This window comes from Equus przewalskii, chromosome 7 (genome assembly GCF_037783145.1).
Source record: "Equus przewalskii isolate Varuska chromosome 7, EquPr2, whole genome shotgun sequence".
In the NCBI taxonomy this organism is placed as follows: Eukaryota; Metazoa; Chordata; class Mammalia; order Perissodactyla; family Equidae; genus Equus; species Equus przewalskii.
Genome location: NC_091837.1, coordinates 8,309,388 through 8,336,482, shown reverse-complemented (window position 1 = coordinate 8,336,482; position 27,095 = coordinate 8,309,388). Strand labels below are relative to the sequence as shown.

The 27,095-nt window shown below is 56.1% G+C and overlaps 1 protein-coding gene across 4 annotated transcripts in view; it reads left to right on the top strand.

Annotated features, from left to right (window-relative positions):
* The window catches only part of NF2 (NF2, moesin-ezrin-radixin like (MERLIN) tumor suppressor), a 74,413-nt gene extending 62,933 nt beyond the window's left edge, over positions 1–11,480 (top strand). For 3 of the 4 annotated variants that reach the window (XM_008515679.2, XM_008515680.2, XM_070626926.1), the window contains one exon: positions 8,608–11,480. In XM_008515679.2, the coding sequence (XP_008513901.1) occupies positions 8,608–8,658 (51 nt within the window). In that variant the 3' untranslated portion in view covers positions 8,659–11,480. The remainder of the gene's footprint in view (positions 1–8,607) is intronic. The other variant, XM_070626928.1, reaches the window with a different exon arrangement.
* The last annotated feature ends 15,615 nt before the right edge of the window (positions 11,481–27,095 follow it).

Genomic DNA, 27,095 nt, shown 5'->3' with positions numbered 1-27,095 from the left:
CAGTGTCCTGAGAGCTCATTAATCCTGGTTCAAACCAGCCTGCATTGACTTTAGTTTTGTTTTTAATGTCTTTTGATCAGAGATTTCTTCAAGGAAAAAATGGTTCTCCTACCTACCATGACCCAGGCATATTCCTCCTCCTTGCTTTCAGTATTCTGCCTCACTGACCAAGAGGTGTTGGTGTCTGACCTGACTCAGCAGTACCCTTGGGGGCTGAGTAACACTTAAGCGAATGCCAAAGGGTTTCCCTTGGGTTTCCAGGGGTTACCATGTTCCCTTGGGAATGCCGAGAGGCAGTCCAGTCCAGTTAACTGAGGTTCCCACTGCTCTGCCACTTACTTTCTAATTCTTACTTTCTCCTAAGACTCAGTGTCCTCACCAGTACAAGGTGAATAAAAATACTCTTTCCCCGCCAGGACTGATATGAAGATTCAGTGGGGTAATGCACAGCAAACACTTGGTTCACGGTAAGAGCTCAGCAAGGGCTTAAAAATATATAAAGAAACAAATCTGCTTGTGAGCCTGTGGCGAGGGATGCACCACATTTATATACACAACTTGTGATAAACATATCCACTAATTGTATTAATTTCCATGTGTTTGGAGGTAAAAACTTTAAAAGGCCAGAATTAACTTCACTGGTTCCTTCTACTATCTGATTTGGGTTTGCAATGGTATATTTTCCTCCTCCTGCTAATCTTAACTCCCCACGTTTCCTTTTTTCTTCCCCAATCGATATTCAGTGGAACTGGTTTGGCATTTGCATCTGAGTCAGAGCGGCATTAGCGATCAAAAGATCAAAAGCTGCCCTTGGGAGCCTGGATTCCTTTCATTCTCAGGGGGAGGGACAGCGACACTTGTTCCTGGCATCTGAGTCTTGAATGAGGTCTGGCAGTGAGGCTGCGGTGAGGAGGGTGTGGGTGTCTTGGGCTCAAGCTTCTTGCCTTCAGAGCCACAGGGCTGATGAGGTGAGCAGTGGCCTGGAGTGGCTTAGCTGTGCAACACACTTTGGAAGTGAAAGTGGGGTCCCGGAGCATGCGCATTTTCAACGTCTTGCTTTCATTCCCTCTCAAGGGACAGGTTTCACTCCCCAGTCCTGAGCTGGTCTCATTCCCAGCAAATTTGTCATGTTTGTGCCTGTGGTCTCCAAGGGAGCACAGGATTTCAGAGGAAATCGACAGATGAGAAATCATGGAGGTCAGAGAGCTTAGAAAGCTTATGTTATTAGTAAATGATTTGAACCATCAAGGTCCAGCTGTGGTTTCCGCTGGTGGAGGAACAGGAATGAGGAACCTTAACATTTGTCTGAAGCTCTAGCCACCTCTCTTAGATCAGGAAGACATAAAAGTCCAATGTCATCTTCAGCTTGCGCGGACTTCCCTTGGAGATGCAGGGCTGGCGAAGTGAGGGAGAAGACTGAAAACACCTGGGGAGGAGACACATCGCAGGGCAAGACTGAATGTGCCTGAAAGGCGGCTCCCGCAATTAAAACAAACAGCCAGAGCCTCCCCGGTGACCTCTGGTCTGCACTGCCGGCCTCGAAGAGGGCTGCTGAACAGTTCATGGTGCACGTATGGCTACTGTGTTCAGCCCTCCCGTGACCCTGGTCCTGGGGCCTGCATGGCTCTCTCTGCCTGCTGTGGAAACTGGGCGTTCCTGTGGTGGAGCATCCTTTGCCCTGACATAAAAGGCGGTGGACTGCCTCCCCGGCTCCAGAGCCTTCTCTTTGTTATGTTGAAACTTGGCAGAGGTGGGAGAGGGGAGGGGAAAGGGAGTGGGGTGGGGAGCGAGGATTAGCAAGGAGCCCCAGGGGCACCAGATGTGGACATGGAGCGCACCAAAGAGAAGCTCTTCCCGGCTCTGGGAAGCACGGAGACAGCATCGGGCGTCGAGGCTGGGCTCAGGGAGTGCACTCCTCCTGGATATGACACCTGGGCTCGGCCCTGGGGCCACTCCTACCTTACACACACAAACTACATGTCCAGGTGCCTCTTAATTGTTGAGAGCTTACCGTTCTCTTCCTTGTTTTTGGTAGTTCTCTAGACAGAAGATTCTACCAGTCTCTTTTCCAAAAGACCACACCCCAGTCCATCTTTTTGATGGGGAGACCGTACCCAGTCAGGCAGTTGCCCTTTGGAAGGCCTGAAGGAGCCTACAAAACCGGCCTGCCCTCTAGGATATTTTACAGCCATTTGGAAGTGCCTGAGGACATTACTGGGCCTTATTTGATGTAGTAAAACATCCCGTTTGGTCCCTCGGCGCTCAAGATGTGTGTCAGTGCAGTCTCCCCCAGCACCTGATTCGTTACTGCAACAGTGGGAGGGAAGAAATGGGATGCAAACTCATTCTGCGGGCGTGAGGTCCCGCTCTTATGATCCTTGCCATGATTTCCCTGCTGGTATTGGCAGTTTGAAAACGCCATCAGTATATCTGCACCTTCTTCCTAAGGTGCGGCTCCGAGTGCTCTGTAGCTGTCAGTTAGCCTCACCCTGCTCGGTGAGGTGAATCAGGCCGATTAGTCCATTTTCCAGGTCGAGGAACCGAGTGGCAAAGGGCCCTCCCGGCATCACACAGGCAGCTCGAGACACGGGCAGACACTAGTTTCCATGCAACTTTCTGCTGCTTTGGATCCTTAAAGGATTAATATACAAAAGAGACCCTCTGGGTTTTACCTGACAGGTTTCTCTGTAGAGCAGATAAAGTAGCTAATACCAAACTGGATTTGTTAATTGTCATGGACTTGGCCTTTCATCGCACCTCTGTTTAGGGCTAAGTGTGTGGACAGCTCTCTCCCTGTGCACATCACCAGATGGCATTTGGGTGCAAGCTGTCACTAGCAAGACAGCGAGAAGCTTCATCTGGCCAGTTTACAGCAGCAATCCCCCTTCACCGGCCCTGCCCCATCAGCTCCTGTTTGGAAGGGGGAATGTTTATCACACTCTAAACCAAAGATTCTGTGGGAATTTGCTGCTGCTGGATTTGGCTGGCACCTTTCTGCTCCAGAGTCGGCTTTCTGGCTTCTCGCGGTGGATCTGTGTGCCAGAGAATCTGCATGTCCTTTTGTATCTGTGCTCTCCCCCGCTCCTTCATTTTCAACATGTAGTGGCGGGGAGGAAGTATAACATGATTTTAGGACTTGCATTTCAATTTCACTGCATTTTTATGGGACAAGCGGAATCTCAGTGCCTGGAGTTACTAGGTTAGTATCTAAAATGGGTTCAGCATTATGGGTCTTATTGTTTAAGATGAATTAAGTGGCCCCTTCCCACCTTCCTTTCTCCTCCCTCGGGATGAGTGGATTGAGGCGAGGCCCCCAGAGACTAGTTGGAGGAATCCTGGTGCTCTGATTAGTTTTATTCTCCCAGCTTAATTGCAGAGCTTCCTTTCTCTCGTCATGGATAGCCGAAGGGGCTGTGTGTCCTGCCCACCCCCACACCACCCCGTTTGCTTCAGGAGCAAGATTATCACAATGCAGCCTTGTGAATCACTTTTCTCTATGTGCTGATGAAAGTGTAATTCATTCTTAATCAAGCAGCCTTGCTGCTGCTGGAATACATTTAGTTACCCTCCCATCACTTTGGGAAACGATCCCCCAAAAAGGGCTTTTAGAGGAGAGCAGGAAGGAGAGCTGGCCTCACACTGTTTTTCCAGCAGAGGGCACTTGTGGGGATGATGCTTGAGGAGCCTTTGCAGCTGGAAGCCTTCCAATGTGGGGCAGGCCGGGAGGGACGGAGGGGCCCGGGGCTTGTCATAGGTGCCTCCCAGGAGTGCTGTCTCTAGAGCGTGGAGCCGTTTCTCAGGAGTAGGCGGGTGCCAGGTCCTTGTATCTCGGTAGGCTAAGTCCACCCAGGGAGCAGGAACCAGTTGAGTGTGCATATTGCATGCATGCCTGGGTTAGGGAGAACCTGCTGGGTACCAGATTCTTCCTAGGGTTGAGAGGAGCCAGCCTCCTGTCTTTTTCAGGAGACAGAGGTGTCTTCCGCATCTGAACTTGTTTAGATTGGGTGGATGTGTCCATTTGGTCACACCACACACAGTTTGGGTGGCGTGAGGAGGTCTAGCTCTGCCAAGTGGCTCACTCTCCTGCCCTTTCACAGCCTGGTGGCTGTCACAAACAACTAGCAGTTTGGTGGAGCAACGGGCTGGAGGAGAGGTGGCTCTGCCAGGCCCGCATGTGTTGAGGTGGGCAGGAAGAAGGGGCCGGGCCCAACAGGTGGATCAGAGCCCCCGTAAGATAAAACAAGCCCTATAGATGTGCAGCGGAGAAAGAAAGGGAAGTTTGTCTCCTCAGACTGGAGTTGGATTAGTGACAGACTTGAACAGCCGGTTCAGTCAAGAGAGAACTTGATTCCTCCTGTATTATTCACACGGCTGATTTTAATCAGATGTGAAGAGACAGCTGGAAGAGAGGAGCGGGTCAGCCTAGTGCCTGGTGAGGAAACTTGGTGTTCTTTTAGTCATCTTTAGGGAACTGGCACGAGCCCTGGGGGTGGAGGCTTTGCACAGGGCCCACAGGGTTCGTAGCTTCTGGCAGGAGCTGGCGTGAGAGCCAGGCCTCTGTGGTTGCCCCTGGTCTGGATTCAGTGTGAGTTTTGGATGGTGCGTGGCAGATGTGGTCACCAGTCACGTTTGGGCAGAGCTCTGTCCACTTGTCCTCACAAGGATTCAGAGAAGGTGGACCAGATTTGGCAGGTCCCAGAATGATGCAGCCATTGTCCTCGAGGTCCTGCTTGTCTTCCCTTGTCTGCCTGCATCCTGAGGCTTTTCTGCCTCACCATTTACTGAAATTCAGAGGAGACCTCTCCTCCTGGACAACCTTGGAGATACACCGTGGCAGCGTGCTGGTAGAGCCCACACCCTCTGCACTTGGGGAGTTCCCCTCCCTCCTGGTGCTGCCCCCGCCCCTCCCCCACAGGAGGTCAGGCTGGGGCTGCAGAGGGGGATTGCTAGATCACCAAAGGGAATGCAGGGTGGTGGGTGGGACTCACGAGACGGGCTTCAGTTCTCTCACTGCAGCATTGCAGGAGGCGAGGGCCTTAGCCGGGTCGTCTCTGGAACCTTTGCCGTGCAGTGCAGAGAGAGCCAGGCCAGTCATTGAGCAAGAAGACGGACCGAACACTGACACTGGCTCCTACACTGTAGGTTGTGAGAGGGTGGTGGGGAAACCAGAACCCTTGTTAGCTGATTTTCATGAGTATATAAAGAGGACCTGCAGAGACAGTTTACTTTATGAAGGGCTAGCTTTGTGCCATTTCCCCTTCTCTTTTATGAATACCTCCTGCCTGTAGATATGCTGCAAATATGGCAGTCAATGAACTTTCTAGAAACAGCAGGTGGTGAAGGATCCCGCAGGTAAGGGGAGCCTGCCCAGTGGTTGTGTGAGGCCAAGCAGAGGCTATAGCACAAGTGGCAGATGCTGTCAGCAGTGCCCCGAGGGGAGGACCCCTGACCTCTCTGTAGAAAACCTCCCTGCCCCTGGGCTTCTGAGTCCCACCTGGAGGAAAGAAGCCCAAGGCTTCCCTTTGCAGGCCTGCCTCTCACTGCCTGCCTCCCTGCATGCTCTCCCGCATGAGCGCAGGGAGTGCTGGCTGGCTTAGGAGGAGGACATGTCGCTGTCTAAGATGAAGGGCGCTGCCGAGGGGGAAGCAGGCAGAGGCTACGGTGGTGCCGGGAAGGGTTCCAGCAGCCGCCAGTCAGCTCGCGCAGCAATTTCCTCTGACAACAGGGTTCCTGATGGAATTGGAACCGCCAGGAATGGCACAGTAGGGTAAAAGGTGGGGGCGAGGCAGCCAGGTCTGCCTGTGGGCCGAGGCAGGAGGCTCCCAGAGCCCTCGGTGTCAGCAGCCACGTTGGCTGCCTCTGTCGGGTGGGTCTGCCTGTCCCCTCTACAGCCTAGCGCCTTTTGGAAGACATGGTACTCTCTCCTCTTGTCGAGGCCACGTGTCTGTGGTGCTTTTCCTCCTTCTGCATGGCCAGAGTGCTTGACTTCACTCCACACCTTTCCTTGGGCTGGGGTACAACTTCTGCTCTTGCAAGATGAGAGGTCAGGCTGAGCCGCTGCCCTGCAGTGTAGGGTGGGATCTAGGGAGGCGACCTGCCTACCTGGGGAGGGCTTTGCATCCCAACGAGCACATGCTCCAGTAACTGGAATCTGGCGCTGCCGGAGCTGCCAGAACCCTCCCCTGACACCTCGAGGGGACAGCCAGCACATGGCCTGGGTAGAGGATCCAGGAATTCTTGGAGCCAGCGTCGTACAAATGGGCAGGAGGCTCTCAGAGGCCCCCACAGCCTGGGCTTTCTGCCTGGGGAAGAGGCCAAGCCTCTGGGGGCATCTGCTCACCCTGCCTCAGAGACCGTGCAGGCCAGCGCAGCACGTGCCCCTGCCCTCGCCTGCACCCACTTCTAACCCTTGCCTTGTCCTGCTTCCCCACCGGAAGGAAAGGAGCCAGTGCTGGGGGAGGGGAAGAAGAGGGATGCTGCTATTTAGTAATAGCAGCTGTTGAGTTCTCATCGAGTGCCAGGCGTGGTGCTGAGCGCTTCACAGTGTTTCCCAGTTAGTCTGCATGTCACCCTGTGAGGAAGGGGCTGCCACCACCCCCGCTTCATGCTGGGGACCTGAGGCCAGGACCACCCAGCTGATTGGAGGCCCAGAGAGGCTTTGGGTCAGGCAGTCCAGCTGTGCCTGTGTGTGGCACAGTGCTTGAAAGGGCTGTGGGCAGGGCCCTGTCCCCTGAGGAGCCCACCTGAGGTCTGCTCCAGGAGTGTGGGAGCAACCTGCTTGGAGATGTCAGGTTTCACACCTTCTCATTCAAACTCTCCCCTATGAGGGTTTTTGTCCAAGTGGTTCTCTGTTCTCTTTCTTCTTTCTTTCCCAGTTATCATCGTGGTTCCCATTATCACAGAGCATGTAACTCCTGGCCCTTCTCCTCTGATGGCATTAAGGGAGAAGCCTGTCCAAACTGGGCCCCTTCTAGAGGGAGTTCCGTTTCGGCAAAGAAATGAAAGCTCTCTCCGTTTGCATTAGAGCTGGGCTTTCCAAAGGGCTTCTGAAATTAGTTCCGCTGAAGAAAACAGCTCAGATGCCTCCCTGCATTCAGCTTGTTAGTCGGGAACTTCAAGGCCAAAAGATCTGGCAGGATTTAAAGAGCCGGCTCTCAAGCTGTCTCATTTTGAGCACACTGATGCCGCCTGTCTTTGATGGTGAAGTGGTTGGTTTGGAGTCTTCCTCCCCCGCCCTTTGGAGAACCGCGGATGGTCCCAAGGACTTTTTGGATTCAGAGACAGCCAGAGGTCGAGGGAGTGGGCCAGACCATCTAGCCTGCCCCCATGATTTAATTCTAGAGGACAGAGGCTCAGCGAGGTCAAGGGTGTCCACTGAGGCCACACAGTGAGCAGGTGACAGAGGAGAATTAGCGCCCAGGCCTTCTCAGCCCCGTGTGGAGCTCTGCTCTTTCCCACAAATCTCACCATTTTGTTATTGTTACAGCCTACAGCTTATTCACTCAACAAACATTGTTTGAGCTCCTACTAGGTGCAAAGCACTAAGCTAAGTGGTTTGGGGGATATGAAGATGAACAGTATGTACCCCGAGTCCCCCCTCCCTGAAAACTCTCCTTTGCGAAGTCCCAGAGGTGGATATGGAACACACAGTCTCGTCCACGTGGTTGATTTCAGAAGCAGAACAGGGAGCAGGGCACTGGAGGGTGCCTGTGCCAGATGCTTCTGTCTGGAGATATCCTGGGAAGTGGCCCACAGAGTCGGGGAATTGGGGTTCAACAGTCCAGGAGGTCTCAAACTCTAGTGCCTTCTCTGCCACGCCAAGAGCTTGACCCCTGACCCTCCCTCTTCCTCCCGCATCTTCCCAGCCCTGTGCTCCTCAGGGCACCATTCTCCCTGGGAGGGCCTCACACTTTCTGAATAGAGCACTGCCCCGTGTGCACCGTCGTCCCTGCCTGACCCAGCCCCACCTGGAAAGCCTGTTGCCTCCCAGCTCGTGGATGGAAACCTCTCTCAGCTGTCAGGTCATGGGCCAGTCTGCTTTGGGGCCACCTGGGGAACCAGGAGAGGAAGGGACAAGCTCTTTCTCATCTGACACAGGCCCGCCCTGCCTGAGGCCGTGTCACCTTGCCACAGGGGCATCCCCAGGGCATGAGGACTGGGGCCCCAGCATGAGCCAGCTTGTGCTGCCAATCTGGTGCTCTGAGCCTGGAGAAGATGAGCATCCCAGGCTGGCACCACTGCAGACAGCACACCACAGAGGCGTCTTAGAGCCTCTTTTGTAGACGGAATGTGAGAATCTATTAAAATGTCCAGGGATTTGCTGCCCTCTGTGAAAAGGTGACGTTGATGACATTTTCCTGCTGACATGCTTCTGCCCACCAGCCATCCCTGCTGGCATGTCCTCATTTGTCGCCTCCTAATTTGAGTTCTTGGGCAAATCTGGAAACTTGTTTGAGATTGACCACCAGCTTCTTGAACATCTGTTTGAACTGTCTTCCCCTTCACTCCAAACCGCCTCTGAGGTTAGTCCACAAGGCAGGAGGGCATCCTGTTGTGAAAGAGCAGAAATCGAGTCCTCCTTTCAACTTCTTCTCTGCTTCCTTGCAGCTCACCTTGCAGAGCGCCAAGTCCCGAGTGGCCTTCTTTGAAGAGCTCTAGCAGGTGACCCAGCCACCCAGGATCTGCCACTTCTGCTGCTCCCAGCACCGGCAGGATGGGTCAGACACCGTGGGAGCCATCTGTAGGTGGGCTGGCTGGGAGCTTCCATGGGAGCTCTGGAACTTTCCCCAGCTGAGTGGAGAGCCCAACCCCCTTCATGTGCAATTGCCTTGAACTATGACCCTGCAGAGATTTCTCTCATGGGGTTCTAGTTCTCCTGACCTGAGTCTTTAAAGTTTTTAAGAAGTATTGTCTTTTTTTCATCTAGTGTGGGATCCCATACTTCCTTTGTCAAAGGAACCCTGGGCTGTGCATCTTACTGTCCAGCGCTGACCCTCCCAGCCCAGGCTGGGAAGTGGTTGTAGGGGTGAAAGGCATAGGCCCCCTGGAGACCAGGAGGCTGGTGCCACCACCCTCATCCTCCAGGGTTCCAGAACATTCGTCTCCTCCCCTTGTGAGGAACTGGCATGCAGAGAAGCGTGGCCTGCCCGAGCCCAGGCCCAGAGCGGCCTGCCCACCAGCCTGCCTGCTTGCTGCACGTCATCGGTGAGCCTGCCCACAGCTCATGATGAGCCAAGTGACGGGTCCTTGGCCCAGGCCCCCTGGAGGCAGTGCTCTGGCTGCCCGCTGGTGGGAATGGGAAGGAACTGTGACTGGGGCGGACTAGGAGAAGCTGTGATGAAGGGCTGGCTGCCAGCAGAGGGGCTGGGAGGCCAGTAGAGCCGAATAGGAACCTTCACCATACAGAACACTCACTGCCCTCCTCCTGCCACCCCAGACCAGGGTCCAGGAGCCATGGGTGTCTTTCCCACCCCCCTTTAGCGTTAGCCTCTCCTGCCCGTGGGGACCTGGGGGACTCCCTGGTCATGCTGTAATCGGCACCTGGTAGCCTGGCTGTGCCCGGGGGGCTCTGTAGGGCTGAGGCCCCACAGGTACTTCTCACTGGCTGGAACACCGAGCTCCACTGGCCCCAGTCTGCGTTGCTGATCTGAATCACCTTTCCTCCTGGCCATGTGCCAGCAAACCCCTCCTAACCCTTTATTGTACCTGGGCCTCCTTTTGCTGTTGCCCTCATCCCCCAGAGGGCCCTTTATCTTATATCTGTGTGTGGGCTGTGTGGGGTCCTTTTGTGCCCTTCCCCTCCAAGCTCCACACCGGCTGGCACACGACTCCTCCACCATGCTGAGCAGCAGCAGGTCACAGAACCACCCCACAGCCCACACTCACTCCTTGGTTTGGGGCCACTTTCTTGCCCTTTCTTTTCTCCATGGCTTGTGGTGCTGCTGTGACCCATCAGGCCATCCAGATCCTTCCAGCGGAGCTGTTAGGCAAAGCAGGTGATAAGTCTTAACCAGTGAAAAGATGCTTATTATGTGAAGACGTGTGAGGGCCTGGAGAGCTCCTGAGAACAGAAGTGGCTCTCGTGATCCTGTGTGGTTCTGAGGAGCTCACAGAGGTCCTGCCTTTTTTCTGCAGTCAGGCTGACCTAACAAATAGTCTCCCGGGCTGGCCACCACCTTCTCGGGCCACCTTGCCAGCCCCTTAGGACACACAGTGGAGACTCTGCATCTAGACACTAAGCATGGGTGGCTGTGGCTGAAAGAGTTCCCTTTGTCTCCCTGTCCCCTGGGATGTGGTCCTGGAGGTGGTGGTGGGGGAAACAGTCCTCAGGTGTTTGGAATGTGAGGTCTGGCTCTTGTGCTGAATCTCTGTCTCCTCAGCTCACCACCCATCCCTGAATTTCCACGAGTTACTTTCCTCCCGACCTATAAATTTAATCTGTAACTGTGGCTGTGGGCACAGGAGCATGGTGGTGGTTTATAAAAACATTGTCGGGCTTTGTTTTTTTATTACTTAACCGCTGTGTGTATGCCTGCAGTCTGGGAAATGCCAAGCCGTGTGGCCACAAGGGAGCCGGCTGGCTTCTGCGCTGTGGCAGGAGCACCCTCGGGCCCGGGGAGCAGACTCGAGAGGGCCGGCAGAGCCTCACTCAGCCAGGGTCACTCCAGCTCTCCTCAGAGGCAAGAGCTGGGGGGCACCTCCTGAAGATGGATAGGCGGAGAGGGGCGGGCCCTCAGAGAGGTCCGGAGCCTCAGTGGAAGGAGAAGGAATGAAAGAAGAGCTTGGTTTTCACAGCCTTGTGCCTGTGGCTGAGGTGACTGCGTTCCTTTCAAGCCAACATTTTTAGAGCGTGGTTGCTTATCCAGTAGGGAAGCCTCTGAGCTCCCCTGAGAGCAGGGCCCCGGCCATGATTAGTGCGTTACAAGCGTTTCTGATGGTTTTTGGGCAGAAGCACCATGCCAGTGACACTCCGTGAGGCTGCGCTGTCAGCCTTTAGCCGTTCCAGCACAACCTCGTTCATCCTAATCGAGGCCCCACCTCAGCCCCAGCAGTGCTCTGACCTGTAGTATCTGCTCAATTATTCATGTACCCGCCAGGCCCTGCCAGACAACACCCGGTGGCATTACAGAACACTTCTTGAGTGACATTTTTTTTGTAATCTCGGGGACAGATTTCTCTCCCTCCCTCTTCTTTCTTTTTCAAATCGAAACAGCGAGTCCAGAGGCTGACAACCGGCGATGGTGACTAAGTGTTGCTGCTGACAGGGCTGGGGCCTCGCAGCCCCTGGAGCGGGCAGCCTCAGCCCCTCCCGGGCTTCCAGGGGAGCTCCATCTGTTTTCAGAGATGTCACACTGCACTTCTTCCTGTGGGGCCTGAGTCCCGCCTCCTGTCAGGGCCAGACCATGGAAGGCTATTTTCTATTCTGGGGGATTGTTGTAATTTAAATGACTGTTTTAATAAAAATTTTAAGCTGTAAAGTCGTTCTTGGGCTTCCACAGTTGCTTATTGCTCAGGCCGTCGAGGTGGCCAGACAGGCTGGGTGGTGAGGCCACCTGTTGTGAGTTCTGTGAGGATGTGGGGTCTCTGCTCTCGGGACTTCAGCTCCAGCCCTAGGCTGTGGTAGTGAAAGAATCACAGCACCCCTCTAAGCCCTCACCTGGGAGCTCCTTCCCTCCACCCGTGGGGTACGGGGGCTGGGGGAAAAGGCCCTGACCTGGTCCCAAGACCTCCATTTCCTCTCCACATCCTCTGTCTGTCCTCTAGTCCAGACCCGAAACCTAGGGCGTTGGACGGGGCCATCTCGCCAGGCGTTTTGGCTTCATTCTGAGCTGGGAATGGGGGGTTGGGGGGGTGCACACAGAGCTACTGGGACCCTGGGCACTGTCCACAGGACAAATGAGGCACAGCTGTTGTCACAGGACCACATGACATTCACTGTAGTCGGGAACTACCGCTGCAGAGCTTACGGTTTTTTATTTTGTTTCTATGTTTTTAATCAATAAGTCCTCTATTAAAACTAAAACTATTACTACAGGCTAACTCTACCCCAAATCACACAGCCTAAAATCAGGTTCAGGTGGCACAGTGTGTCGTCAGGACTTCTAAGGGACCCCAGTGCTACCTGCCACATGTCAGAATCCATTTCAGGTCTCCATTGTACAAGCCAGTAAGGAAAATTACACAAAATAAAATAAAATACTGTCAAAATACACAAAATTCTCCAAAAGCGTTTGAGTTAACTATAACTAAGTTTTTATGTATTTTGGAAAGATATGTTTAAAGTGGTAAATTGTAAAATTTGTAAACGATGTTTTGTTAATATTAAATTCATAGAATTAGTAGCTAATTGACTATTTTTATTAGATAAATAGAATATGAAGCTGCTTCATTTCTTAGATGTAGATTGTGTTATTTTCAGTGATTGAAAATAGTTTGATCTTCTACACAGTGTGAGCCAGAGAAAGTACTTCATAAATACTGGTTATTTGATGCAGTCCAGACAAGATTTTTACCTTTTTTTTTAATCCAGCCCTCAACCCCCAAAAGATAGTAATATGCTCACACAGATCCCAAGGGCTCCATTCAGTGGGGTTAGAATAATAATATTGCCTGGGGGCCGACCCCGTGGCGTAGTGATTGAGTTCAGCGCACTCCACTTTGGAGGCCCAGGTTCGAGAGTTCGGATCTGGGGCAGGGACCTACACCACTTGTCAGCTATGCTGTGGTGATGTCCCTTATACAAAGTAGAGGAGGATGTTAGCTCAGGGCAAATCTTCCTCAAAAACAAAATAATAATATTGCCTGGTATTTTGTATCAGATGAGTTCTCTGCTTTTTCGTTTGTTTTGACCGTGCTGTAAACCCAAAGCTGCTGACCACAGCTGAGTGCTTAATTGTGGCCTTTGCAGCCCGGTCTCATGGGATCCCTGTGTGGCTCCTTCTGGCCTCTCTGCCAGCACTTTGTCCTTTGCCTGTGGCCCTTGCCTGAGAGCTGAATGCCTGGCAGCTGTTCCCAGGGCTGCCCACCCCAGAAGCCTTCACTTGGAGGAGCAGATAGGGAGCCACCCACGTATAACACCGAGTTGGCAGCGAGACTCTGGGGGGAAAGGTATTGGTGAGAAGATTGCCTCAACCATGTCTAATCCAATTTCTTGCACGTCCGGGAAAGAAAAAGTCGAGCCACTCTCCTCTTGTGTCTCCTTCTCAGACAGCCCAGGCAGCCGAGAGAAGCCTCTCCCCTGCCGGCCGCCGCGGGCCTCCCTGGCAGCCTGTCATTACTGCATTATGGCAGGATGCTGCGGCCCCTGTCCCCACTCGGCTCGAGAGTCCGGAGCTCCCAGGGAGACAGCTCGGCCCGTTCATCAGCGCTGCGAGGACCTGAGCTGACTCAGAGAAGAACTCCCTCCGTGTCCTCTGCCGATTCCCACTCGATGCCCATTTCTCACTGGGGTGGTCGCCCCAAAATAGCACCTGGCATCTTGCCCCTGAGCCGAAGAAATCAAGACATCTCCTGAAGAGCTCCACAGCCGGGGCAGCGAGAGCCCGCCTCGCTGCACTTGCTCTGGGCCACCTGGCTCCCTTCCCCACAGGGCCAGACGCTTTGCTTCCTGAAACCCGTTCCCCCCTCTGTAAAGAGGGTTGATAGTGACGCCTCTGGGTACCTCTGGGATGTTGTCAGGATAACATGAAGAACAGATTCAAAAAGTACTCAGATTTCTAAGAAAAAAGGGGTGACAGTTTGCAGCATTCTTTACAGGTAATAGAAGCAGTTCTCAGGAAGATACATGAAATCTTTTCTTTGCGCCCAGCCATGGGGTGGCGGAGGAAACCACGTAGCTGAGGGGCTCGGGGCCCTTTCCTCACAGAAAGACCTGGGTTCAAATCCCTGCTCAGCCACTTACCAGCTGTGTGATCCTCAGCAAGTGACCCAAGCTCTGGGCACTGCAGTTGGTTCATCTGAAAGGGGAGTTTTATAAGGTTTTGTGGGGACTAATAATGCCCGAAAGCTCTAAGCAAAGTGTCGCTTGGGAAAGGTGACCCTTTCTCCGGATGCTTCCTTTGGGGCAGGGGGTGGGGGTGGGTGATGGGGGCAGAAGGAAGCAAAGAAATGTGCACTGCTGACCCAGAGGAAGCCCTGGCTCAGAGGGACCAAGCCCACCAGCGTCCCCCACGTGGGCCCCATCACCTCCACCTGCACCAGGAGCTTAATGAGCCTGCATCTGGCCTGTTTGTCCTTGCTGTGTTTGCCCAGTGCCAGCTGCAAAGCCTGGGAGATGACAGATAACCCGGGCTGGGGCTGCCTGGAAAGGATGTTCTGGTTTTGTCACATTAATACCCGCTGCACCGGTCAATAATTTACCAGAGGCTCAGGGTGGGAGTGGGTCTGGGTGGGCACCTAGAGATCTTCCCTGAGCCCGTAGGTACCTGGGCTGTAAAAACGCAACCACAGACACCAGGGAGCACAGCAGTGACCTAATTTTCTCTTATCAAGCATAAGGAAGAAGTCCCCGTGGAGTCTTGCCCATTTCCAATATAAATAATGTAATTCCCCCGCCTGCCTGCTCGGGGGGAAGAAGGGGCAGCCTTTGATCTGAAGGAATTAAGTCAGTAAACAAAAGCGAAGAAGGCTGAGGAGGTGTCTTTGCACGCACCTGCTGTGCCGTTTACCCTGAGAGAGGAGTTAAATTCAGACAAGTGAAGTGGACCAATGGGGACAACCTCTCTCCCGCCCACGTTCCCCCTGGATTTCCCTGAAGTCTTCGTTTATCCCCAGCTGAACCCCAGACACTTTCCCGGGGCCCCTGGCACACACCTGCCACAGCCCAGCCTACGCGTGGTGTCCCCCTTCCTCCCCAGCAATGGCCAAGCCTGGGCCCTGCATAATTTTCAGTGGAGGATAATTCTGAGGGAAATACGTGTGCAAAATCTGAGTGGTCCGGGATTGGCAGCTTAGCCCCTGGGCCCCGGAGTGGAGAAGGGTCTCCTCATGGGAGGAAGGGGTCCATGCCTGGCAGAGCCATCTGACTGTGTGTCCCATTGAGGACCACTCAGGCGTCCAGCTGGCATTTCAGGAGAGCAGGCCTTGGATTCTGGTCCCCCAAGCTCCCTGCTTCCAGCTAAGTGGCCTTGAGGAAGTCCCTTCCACTCTGGGCTTCCGTGTCCTCGGCTGCAGAAGGTTAGTTTTGGACCAGAGGAACTCTGAGGTCCCTTCCAGTTCCAACAGTCTTCGAATGTCATGTTTCTAAAGGAATTCCTCAGGCTTGTCTCCCCAGGCCCTGTCAAAACAGTTTCACTCTCCAGGAAGCCGAAAGAGGAGTGACTGGCCCAGGAACCCGCAGGGACAGCCACGGCCTGAGCTGGACTTGAACCAGGCACCGTGCAGACAGCCAGCTTCGCCCCATGCCTTCTCCTAGCCTCATGCTCCTCTGGCACAAATTGGGGAGGAGCAGTTGTGCCAGCCCCCAAGTTAATGTGAAGGGCAGTGGGCGCCAGGGCAGGGGGCTAGCATGGCCACTTGGACTTCACGGCTGCCTCCTGAGCAGTTCCTGTCGGCCCGGGGAGAGACTGGGGTGGCAGGAGCCGCACGTCAGCCACGTCAGCTGCGACAGTTGTTCTGCCCTAAAACCCACGGGGGACCTCCCTTTGCCCAGGCCCACATCTCTCCCCCAGCCTTCCGCCCCCAGCGAGTTCCTGAGGCAGAATCTATTAAGTCCTTCATATTAGCCGGCAAAGGGGGAAACAACCCTCTTTCATCTTAACTGGAGTGAATTTGCATTAACACCTGGGGAGTTCTGTTTGCCTTGAGAAAGCACATTGCTATTCTGAGCTGCACACGCTGTGGAGTTCGTCGCAGTATCCTATTCTTTTATTAATACGGCTTTTCTCTCCTCCTCCTCTTTTCCCATGAAAGGGGGAGGGCTGCTGGGGATGCCAGGGCTCCCCGCCCCACGTAGGCAGGTCCCCAGAAACACTGAGAAGGGGAAGCAAGGAGCAGCTCCCAGGTGGAGCTAGTGTCTTCCCCTCACGAGGCTGGCTTGTGAGCTGCCCCGACTCCCAGAGGCCACCAGGCTTTGGGGGCAGCTCCCACCCGAGCCACAACCTAAACCTAGAGCCCCCATTCGCCAAGCTCTGCTGTGGCCAGTCCATGCCGGATGTAGGGTGCAGGGGCCCCAGCAGCCACAATATAGAAGTCACAGCAGCATTACTGGTGGGCCTGACTCAGTGGCTGCTGCGTGTCTGCCCCAAGGGCCCTGCTCCTGATCCTCCAAAGGCAGGACTGGCTCAGCCCCCTGCACGTCCTGTCGGGCAGTAGCTCATCAATGCAACTTACAGTGGTTGTGCCCAGGAAACATTGAGTCTGGAATGGGTGTGGGTTGAGCAGAGATCTTGGTTTTCTGGTCTCAGCCTTGGAGACCAAGGTTCTAGAAGGTTGTAGAAGCAGAGAAAAGGGAGGAGGGCAGGGGAGAGAACAGTGAGCAGTGACATACCTGCCCTCGGCCCCTCTTGCCTTCTAGTCTTTCAGGAGGCCCAGCTCCTTCCCTGAGTCCAGACCCTGGAATGGCTCCCATGGGCCAGGAAGCTGAGTGGGGCCAAGAGTCTAAGATGAGCACTTCCCCAGGAAAATGACACCCCCACCAGGCGACATTCCCCATCCTCCCCCCTCCTCAAGATCCCAGGAGATGGGGAAAGGGAGGAAGATGCAGATGGGGGGGCCAGGCCCCATCTCTCCTGGGGTGGGGAGCCAGGCAGAGAAAGGGTCCCATGAGGACTGTGGGTGGCACAGCAGAGCTGGAATTGGGGGGCCACCCCCAGTGCTGCTCGGAGGAGAGACTTGGCCTCTGGAGCTGCACATTCCTCTCCCGCCAGATAGAGTCCGTTCCGGCGACCACAGGGTCATGATGGAGGTTGAATGGGATCTCGGATACCAGGTTCTGAGCCAGCATCTGCCGCAGCACGAGTTTATTAGACACGACCTGCCGCTGTGTGGTTATAGCTATTTACTACTCACTTGTTCTGACTCAGTTATCAGAGGAGACAGCTCAGAGCAGCAGGGGCTGACGTGGGCCAGGAGGGGTTCTCCCACAGAGCTCCCTCTCCCTCGTGTGCTCTGGGCAGCAGTGCCTCTCTCTGGGCCACCCTGAACTCACCCCCATGAAGAGAGGGGCAGGATGTGGCTGTCGGGGAACTCTCCCAGCAGGGGCTCAGGCCCTTGTGAGTTGACAGCAGGAGAGGGCTGATGGTTGCAAATGTCCTCAAGTAGGTGACAGCTGCAGCTGGCTGGGCACAGCCCTCGGGACTTGGAAGGGAGTCTGGAGGGTCTGGGAGCCCTGGGCTGGCATCAGCATTCCATAGGCATCCCCAGCCCCTCCAGCAACCTGCCTGCCCCCACCCGAGATTGGGTCCATGCCAGGTGCCGTGGCTGTTCTCGCCAGTGACATTTACCGGCTGGAAAGTGGCCACCGAGACGTGAAATCAGTGCCGGCCTGAGGCTAGCCCACTTCATTAGTGCTGGCTCTGCTCCACTGGGTAAGTCAGCACAAGCCAAGCACAGCCCCCTCCTAAGCCCCCCAGCTTCTCCTGGCCTGTCCAGCCCTACTGCCTGGCTCCAGAAAGAGGCCCCGACCCAGTACTCCAGCACTGACCCTGTCTGTCTGGGTCAGGGCCACAATGTCCCCTGAGCACCTGCTCTGGCCAGGCACCGAGGAAGATGAAAATAACAGTGATCCGTGTTGGCCTTGGCAATACTTGGTCTGTCTCCTTAATCCTCAGCAGTCCTGGGAGGGCCACCTTCACCACTCTACACACCAGGGCCCAGTTCATGGCAGCCGCCCCCACTTAGGTCCTTCCCTGGTGGCATCATGAAACCCCACAAGAGCCCTGTGCAGTCATCATTGCTCCCATGTGAGAGAAGAGGAGACTGAGGCTCAGAGACGCCAAGTGACTTCTTAGAGCTGTGGTTTGAACCCCATCCTACCCCTCTGCCTGGGCTTGTTCTGGTCCTCAGCCTCAGAGGAGAGTCTCTCCCTCCTGCTGGCCCAGCTCAGAGCAGGTGGGACAGAAGTCCTCCCCTCACATCCCAGGTGTGGCCATCGTTGGCCCTCGGAGGGGGCTCAGCATTGGGTTCAAGCCAGGGGGCTTGACAGGTGTGCAAGGGGCTGTCCAAGGGCGGGATCAGATTCTGGGATGGGAGGTCTGGGTCCGGGCCCTCGCCCCCACAGCAGGGGAGGAAAGGGGGATGCAGGCTTGGGCTTGGTGCTGCCGGGGTGCATGTGCTGGTTCAATCAGGAGCCCCCCCATGCGGCAGCTCCTCACTGAGCCTGTTCCTGGCCTGGTCGGGTGGAGAGAGCCCGAGTCCTGGGTGCAGATGTGGGCTCTGCCTCCTCTCGGCTGGGGCACCCCAAGCAAGTCACCACGTCACCCCTTTGAGCTCCAGTTTTCAAAGCTGGAAAATGGGGTCACTGATGTCTGCCTTGGATGAGTGAATGAGACAATGCACTTAAAGTGCTCGGCTCTGCGCCTGGCACCAAGCGCCCCCATAACTGCCCGGGAGCCCGCACTCCCAGAGGGAGTGATATCCTGGCTCATTCTCTTTTATCTACATGCTGATGGACACCCAGCCTTGATCCGCCTGTAACTTCCAGAGTGCCTGGGGCAAGCAGGTAGCCGAGACCTTGTTGTCTGATCCCTCCACCCCACCCCCCCGCCCAGCACAGAGCCTGGCACAGAGTGAATGAATGAGTCTGACTTTCCCTGTCTGTGGAATGAGCATCTTAATGCCCAAGGATCTTGCCCCACTTCCTAGGCTGTTGCGCAATTCAGGTGAAATGATGGCTCAGAAAACGTTTGTTTTTATAATTAAAATATTGAGGAGGAGGAAGGAGGCGGTGACTTCCCAGCAAACCAGTGTGGGGGGGTGGGGAGGCAGAGGGAGGGAGCATGATGTCCCCCTGGCCAGCTGGTCGAGTCAGCTGACCTATACTCACTGGGGGCCTGGTCATCACTCAGTCGCCCCCTCCCCCAGCCCCTCAAGCCCGGAGGAGCATCCATCACCATCTCCTTCCCCGCTGACAGCCCAGACAATTAGCCAGTCCTGCCTGAATCCGCTGGCCCTGCCCCTCAAAGCCACCACTGCCTCCTCCTCCAGCAGCCCAAGGAGTCCCAGGGCCCGGTTGGGGCTGTGAGGCAGGCATCGTCTCTGTAAATTCTCTCCCCTTCTGGGTGAGGGGGCACTGCTGTGTCCCCATTTTACAGAAGAGGACATTGGCTCCCCGAGGCTCGAGACTTGCCCCCAGGGACACACAAGTGAGTCCCAGAGCTGTCACTCAAACACCCGTTGGTCTGGCGCCCCCAGAGTCCCCACTTTTGACTTCTGCCCCCTTCCTCCAGGCCTCAGTTTCCCCTGTGCACTAGAGAGCTGTGGACTTGCTGAAGATTCCGGCCCCAAGGAACCTGGCAGAGGGGCTGCTGCCTGCTCACCCTGTCCCAGCATCCCACGGACAGCGTGATGGATGAGGATCCTGCAGCAGGCAGGTGCGACACGCCCACACACCCTCGGACCGACCATTGGGTGATGGATCTTTTCCTCCTCTCCCCTCCCCAGGGGCTCGGCTCCATCTGGTCAGGTGCAGCGCCAGGCTGATGGATGGGCCACCCACCAGGCCACTCTCACCGCGGCCACCACCCGCATCTTCGCTGCCACACTGCAGGGTCAGGAGAGCCGCTCTGCGGCCCCTCATTCCGTCCTTCAACAAACACATTTATCAAGGGCCTACTATGTGTTGGAACACAGAGCAAGCAAAACAGACTAGGATACCAGCTGTCACCCTCCAGCATGACAAATGTGATCACGGGGCGAATAGAGGACAGCTGTGAGAGCCAGAGGAGACCTCTGACCAGGCCCAAAGGACCAGGGCAATGGGTCTGATGAAGGCAGAGGGAGCAGCTTGTACAAAGGCCTGGAAGTGAGAAAGGGCAAGGCATGTTCACGTAGCCGCAACAAGTTCAGGATGACCAAGGCATGGAGATGGCCCGTGGAGGCTGGGGAGTTGGGGGAGGGCAGCCTGCCAAGGGTCTGCAGAAATTCAGGAGCAGAAGAGAGGGTCCTGGTTGGGTGGAACTGGAAGGGGAGGAGGGAAAAGAGGAGGGATGTGAATGACTCTGGAACTAATAGTGGTGAGTGCCAGGAGCCAGGGACGTGATAATATTAGCCCCACTTTATAGAGGAGTCGACCAAGCCTAGGCCACGGGGAAGGACTTGCCCAAGGTCATCCAGGGAGCAAGAAGCAGAGCTGGGCTGGAGGCGAAGTCGTGTGGGAACCAGTGGCCCCTGGAACCCTGGCATCCAGGCCTCGTCCCCAGCCTCAGCCTGGCCAGGCACAGGAGTCCGAGGACGCCCCCCACCAGCACGGGCACCGTCTCATTCAGGGAGGCAGCTGTCCTCTTCATGCTGCCATAGACAGGAACTAGGCAAGAAATATCACATCATTAAAATGACAAATCCCTTCACTAACTGAACTGGAAGGCCTGCCTCCCTGTCTCGGGTCCCTTCAGCCCCCCTTCCCTCGCCCGGGGCTCATCTCCCTTCCAAGACCCACAGGAGAGCATGGCCCAGACCACTGCCTCGTCCCTGAGATGACCTTGGGTCTCCAGCCCTCCAGTGGGAACCGGGGAGGAGTGGGGGGGCTCCATTCTAGAGGTGAGGAAAATGAGGCTCGGAGAGGGGACGAGGCCCTTCAGTGGGCTCCCTCCCCTGCAAGGGTCCTAGCCATCAGCCCCTGAATTAGCAGCAGGGGATGGCCCCAGGTGACCCCAAAGGCCCCATCCAACCCTGGGACCCCATGGTGAGGCCCTGTCCCTGCTCAGAAGAAGTCCAAAGCCAGACTCGCATTCCAGAATACTGCCCGCGATCTGCTACGGAGCTTCTACAGGGTCAAACCCATCTCCCACTTGGGTGGGACACCTTGTTGTCCAAGCCCACCTTGTGAGGAGGTCGGAGCAGGGGTCTTTCTCCCGACTTTACAGTCAGGAACCCCGATGGCCTTAGGTAGGCTGCTGCCCTTGGTTTCCCCCTCTGACAATGGGGGGCAGACCCTGTTCATTTAGACTGAAGCTGAGGCCAAGCTTGTGCCGGGCCTGGTGGGTGTTGAGGGAGCACATCTCTCCCCACACCCACCCATGCCTGTCCACACCTCATCCACACCTGCATGGATGGAGAGGCCCACATAAGCAAAGTGCACACATAGATGTGTGCAATGCATGCACACACACGCCTCCCCCAACTGGGTACCTGCTCTGCCCCAGCCCCGGATTTTTGGGGCCCAGGTGTTCAGACCCCTGCATGTGCATATCCACCCTGGCACACATATGTGCACACACACCCGGCCACCGATGCGTAAGTCTGTACCGACATGCCCACGTGCACCCACACCCCCTCACACGTCTACCAGACCTGTCTGTGTACATCTGTGTCACGTGCCCACAGCTGTTGGGAGCCCCACGTGGGATCCAGGCTCCTCTGGGGAGCAGGGCAGGTGAGCAGATGCCAGGAGACGCCGCCCGGCCCTGCAGGCAGTCCCGATTCCCAGAATGACCCCCCCACTCCACAGCCCTCTTCCAGGCCCAGCCAGCAAGGACATGTTGTCCGTCCGCCCAGTGTCCTGATCTCCTTGGACGCAGACAGAGCCCACGGAGGCGTCTGGCGCATCCTGACTCTGCCACAGCAATTGCATCGGCCCCACTGGCCCTTTCCCTGTGCCCGGTGCTGTCCTGCCTGTTCTTCCCCACCTGCAGGGCAGCTGCGCCAGCCCCCAACTCCCCACCCTCCTGGGCCCATGGTGGGGAGGGGACTTCTTTCAGGAATCGCCATGAGGGGCCTCCCAAGCCCTCCCACCTGACCTTGGGCGGGACCTTCCTCTCTCAAGAGCTCAGTTTTCCCATCTGGAAAATGGGAGGGAGGTTGAACTAGAAATTTGCCAGGGTCCTGTCCATCTCCAGCCATGTATTCTCCTCAAAGCCAGGGGTGGTGGTAGGGGGAAGGATTGGGTGGGGAGACACAGGGAGGAGGAAGCAGGGTTTTAGGGACAGCCCCTCCCTGGCCCAGCACCAGGCCTAACAGGATCTAACTCCGGGTCTGGAGCCTGGTGGCTGTGCTTCTCTCAGCTGATCCTCCCTGTCGCCTCTGGCGGGTGTCTCATTACCATTTACAGATGAGGAAACTGAGGCCTGGAGAGATGCCATGAGAAGCCAAGAGCCCCCCAGTTCCCTGTACTCCCCCACACTAAGGGCCACAGAGTGGGAGCCATGCCCGAGACAACGCCAGTACCACCCGTTCTGCCCTCGGTCAGGGAGGGTGGCCTTCCGGGAATGGCTTTCTCCCGAGCCAGCACCTCCCCCTCCCTGCACCCCGCTCCTGGCTCTGAGCCCACCCCTCGGCACTGCCCATCCATCTGCTGTCGCTTCCTGGCAGGGCCAGTGGGCCATACATCACCTGATTAAGCCCGAGGCAGCCAGGCCAGGCGGGTGGGCAGGGCGCTGCTGAGCGCGCCGGACCCTGGGGCTCAGCCCAGGTACAACCCACCTTGGTGCTGATGATGGGACTTTCAGGTGCTGTCACCTGCCTGTGAATAGGGAGCTGCAAACAGCAGAGGAGGGGTTTCCTCAGAGTCCCAAAGCCCACCCCAGAGGTAGCCACTTCTTGTGGGGGGCACATGAAAGAGGCAGCTGGAGGGCACGAGGTGACCTCGTGGCTGATGACCACACAGGTGGAGGGCACCGAGGTGGAGCATTTGGCAGAAGGACAGAGATTTTTATCTCCCTGCCCCCCACCTGCCGAGTAATTTGCTGATGTAGGTCGCTGGGGCGCTGTCTTCTGACCGAGCTACTGCTGGTTGAGGGCAGCCGGGTCGACCAGAGGGAGGGGCTCACAGCCAGGGTGTCTCAGCCATCACCCCCACCCCACGTCAGCCTCCTGCCCTCTTTACCCACACCTCCCACAATCTGCCTCGCTTCCCAGGGCTGTCTCTGTAGGGAGCCTCCAGTTCTTCATTCATTCATTCAACAACTGCGTATGAAGGTCTATTGCATGTCACAACACAAGGGATGCAGCAGAGAACAAAATCCAACACCAGGCAAGAAAGTCCAAAAGGTGTTACATTGTGGTAACTGCAATCCAGGACAATAAAGCAGGGCAGTGGGAGAACAGGTGCTGTTTATCTTTTTTTTTTTTTTTAAAGATTTTATTTTTTTCCTTTTTCTCCCCAAAGCCCCCCGGTACATAGTTGTATATTCTTAGTTGTGGGTCCTTCCAGCCGTGGCATATGGGACGCCACCCCAGCGTGGTCCGATGAGCAGTGCCATGTCCGCGCCCAGGATTAGAACTGACGAAACACTGGGCCGCCTGCAGCGGAGCATGCGAACTTAACCACTCGGCCACGGGGCCAGCCCCAGCTGTTTATCTTTTTGTGTTTTTTTTTTTTTAATTTTTTAAGCTAGGGTGGCCAGGGAAGGCCCTTTGGGAAGGTGAATTTTGAGTAAAGATCTGAAGGAGTGAGCGATGAAGATGTCTAGGGAGAGAGCATTCCTGGCAGACAACACAGCAAGTGCAAAGGCCCTGAGGCAGGAGTGCCAGGAACAGGTGATGGCCAGGTGTGGCAGCTGGAGCAGGTGAGCAAGGGGAGGAGGTGAGGGCAGAGAGGTGAGCAGGGAGGTATTTCCGGCCTCTTGGTGACTTTGGTTCTCCCATGAAAAAAAGTGATGCCATTGGAAGGCTGGGAAAGGACCATGCCTGAGTTTAGGAGAGCCACCAGTGGTAGGTTAGGGGATCAATGGGAGGGGCATGGGACAGAGACCTCTGTCCATGATCTGTCCTCTCTCCCTCCCTCTCTTTTCTTTTTTCTTTCTTTCTTTCCTTCATTAATTAATCCAGCAGATATTTACTGAGTGCCAGGCGTAGTTCTAGGCTGTGGGGAATTCACTCTGCTCTGCCTCGCCTCCCCAAGGCACCTCACAGTGTGTGTGCCTGGGGTGGGAGTCAGGCCTCTCAGCCCCTCTCCATGCTCCATGGCCGTGTGCCTCCTCACACAGGAGCAGAATGGCAGCTATGTGTGCACAAAAAACTCACCAAATGCTGGTGTTCAGGGCTGGCGAGCCTGCCACGCATGTATGAGACCAGCATGGAGCACACACAAAGTTGTCCTCTCCCCTCCCCGAGCCTCAGTTTCCCCATCTGAGAAAGGAGCAGGGTGAGAGGACCAAGGACCCCTTCCTACTCTAAGATGAGGACACTTTGTGGTTACTCAGAGTCCTAGGGCCAGAAGTGCAAGGACTCAGGGCTGTGGTTCCATTTGTGCAGGCAGGGACATCGGTGCACACAGTGAGCCCACGGGCGAGGCTGCACAGACCTGTGTGAGCACAGTGGACACGCATGCGTGAGTACACAGGGAGAGGCTGGGTTTGTGGGAACCCCTCCATCCCGTTCTATAGGGAACTGGGCTATGAGCTTTGGGGTCTCTTGTGTAGTGCTCTCCAAGGCCTCCTCCTCTGACGTGATGGGACCTCAGGTCTGGGAGGGGTGAGTATAAACCCCCAGCTGGAGCTACCCTCATTCCGCTGCCCCAGGGGCCCTGCCTGGAAGGAGCAGCAGAAGGGCAGGCGGTCCTAGCGGTGACCTGGTCCCAGCCTGGAAATTGGGCCCTGCTTGCTGCTCCCTGCCCCTGGCCCCACATGGCCCCCCAGTTCACCCCGGCCCCCCACAGCTCCTCTAATTACACAGCCATAAAGCACAAATCTCTAACGATCCAATTAGTAACGCCATTCTGCTCTGTCCAGGATTAAAATTACCAATTAAACTGCTGTCGATTTTATCATCACTTAGGCTAGACACGACCGGGGCACTGCGGGCCGCAGGGGCCCATTAGCGGGACCTTGGGCAGGGGCCGGGGCTACAGGCCTAGCTCGGCCCTGGAGGATAGTGACTCAGAAGGAAATCCCTCCACCTGCTACCCCTGGCTTCCTGGTGCCCCAGCCCCATCCCCCGATATCGGGGACTCCAAGGGATCATAGCTCAGTTCCTTATGGAACTGATGGCAGCGGGAGAGGAGGGGCTCTCACCAGATCAACCACCCCTGGGCAGTGCCTCCAGTCTGGGTGTCCCCCACGTTCCCCTCATCAAAACTCACCTGTCCCATGTCCCAGTCTTTCATGCCAGGCTAATCTGTGAAGCTGAGCCCTGGGACGAGGGGCCGTAGCTGCTCATCTGAAAGCCTGGCCCCTGCTTCCCCTGCCCCCTCTCTCTGCCACCACAGTGCCCTCTGCCCACAGCCTCAAGGTGCCATCCTTACACAATGTCCCCACTGAGGGGGGGGAGCACCAGTCTGATGAGCTGCTCACAGGTGAGCACTGTCTGTCTCCCAGGTGACATGCAGGTGCCCCTTTTGGGGACCCTCAGTACCTCGCCTCAAAACAGGGGAGAACTTGGAGCACAAAGTCAGAGCCCATGGAATAGCCAAGTTCTGGCCCTACCCCTGGAGGGTGAGCTCCCTGTCCCTGGAGGTATGCAAACACAGGCTGCACCCAGGCTACATGGTGGCAGGTGGAGGCAGCAGCTCACACATGGGGAAGACTAAGCATTGGGCTCAATGACTGAAGCTAGGTAAATAAATGGGTTCTCTTGAGAAAGAATTTGTGGTGTTGGGGTCTGAGAACCCCTTTGGAGAAGCCAGAGGGTTCTGTGCCCTGATCTTCATCCCTTTCCCTGGAGAGCTTCCACAAAGCGAGCGGCGCAGGGGCAGAGAGAGGGGGTGACGGGAACCAGAGCCAGAGAGGCAGGCACCAACCCGAGAACTCAGCCCAATAGGTATGCTGAAGGCTGCCGGTCTGCGGCATCTCGAGGACCCCTCTGTGACACCGCCAGCACAGTGCATGTGCTCTGCCGTGGACCCTGGGCTCAGCACCTGCTGTCCTTCCTCTCCGTGCTCACCCTGAGAAACAGATGCCCTTATTCCCAGGTGAGGCACCAAGACTCTGAGGTCCAACGACTTACCCAGAGTCACACAGTTTCTCTGTCAGGTATGCCTCCACAGAACATGCTCGTGCTCCCTGGAGGGGGCCAGCTGTGCCAGCTGAGACAGCAGAGCCCACCGGCAGGGTCTGCACATTTCAGCACCTGTGCAAGTCTTTGTTCAAATGAAAGTTGACGCACAAGCTCTTTATGTCACACAGAGAGATGCAGAGAGGAGGGGCAAGCCCCTGGGGACTCCAGGGTCTCAGCCTCCCGCTGCTCCAGAGGTGGCAAGACCCTGTAAGGAGAGGCAACTTCCCCCACTGCCCATCCCAGGCTGCTGCTTGGGTGGCCGGAGATGGAGCCTCTTCCGGGGGAGCAGCCGCCCCGGGCAGGCCAGTCAAGCGTCTAGTCAGAGGCAACAGAATGAGGCAGGGATCTGGGAGCCCAGAGCAATTAGGAGCTGCCTCATGCCTTGTCTCCTGCCAGCTGCCACAGCTGTCACTCAGGAAATGGGTCCGGAGCAGGGGCTGGGCCCGAGGTACCCATGATCCCCCTCCCAGCCAGTAGCCGGGCCAGGTCCCCTCCCGGCTTCCCAAAGTGGGAGACCAAGGCCCAGAGGGGGCCAGGGCCAGGGATCTCTGGCGTTTCCTGGGTGGGACATGCCTAAGTTCCTCTCGTCCCTTCCCAGACTCAGTTTCCTCCTCCAGGCCTTCTTCCCCTGGAGCAATGGTTCTAACCCTGGCTGTACTGTGGAAGCTCCTGGGAAGTTTTAAAATATGCCCTTGCCCAGGCCCCAGCCCAGCCCAGTGGAGACATTCTCTGGGGTTGGGGGGATGGGTGAGTGCCTGTGCCTGTCTCTCTTGGGCTAGGTTTTTGCACTTATTGACATCAAACCCTGCCCTGAGCACCAGAAGCTTCTCTGCTCCTCCTGGCCATGCCTCCCTCTGCCTCCTAGATCATTGCCGGGCTCAGGGGAGTCCAGGGGCCAGAGAGGGAGGCTCTCAAGGTCCAGCGGCTCAGCAACATGTCCCAGCACTGTGTGCCAGCGACAGAGGAACCAGGCACTGTCACCTTTGTCATCTCATCAGATCTCAGCA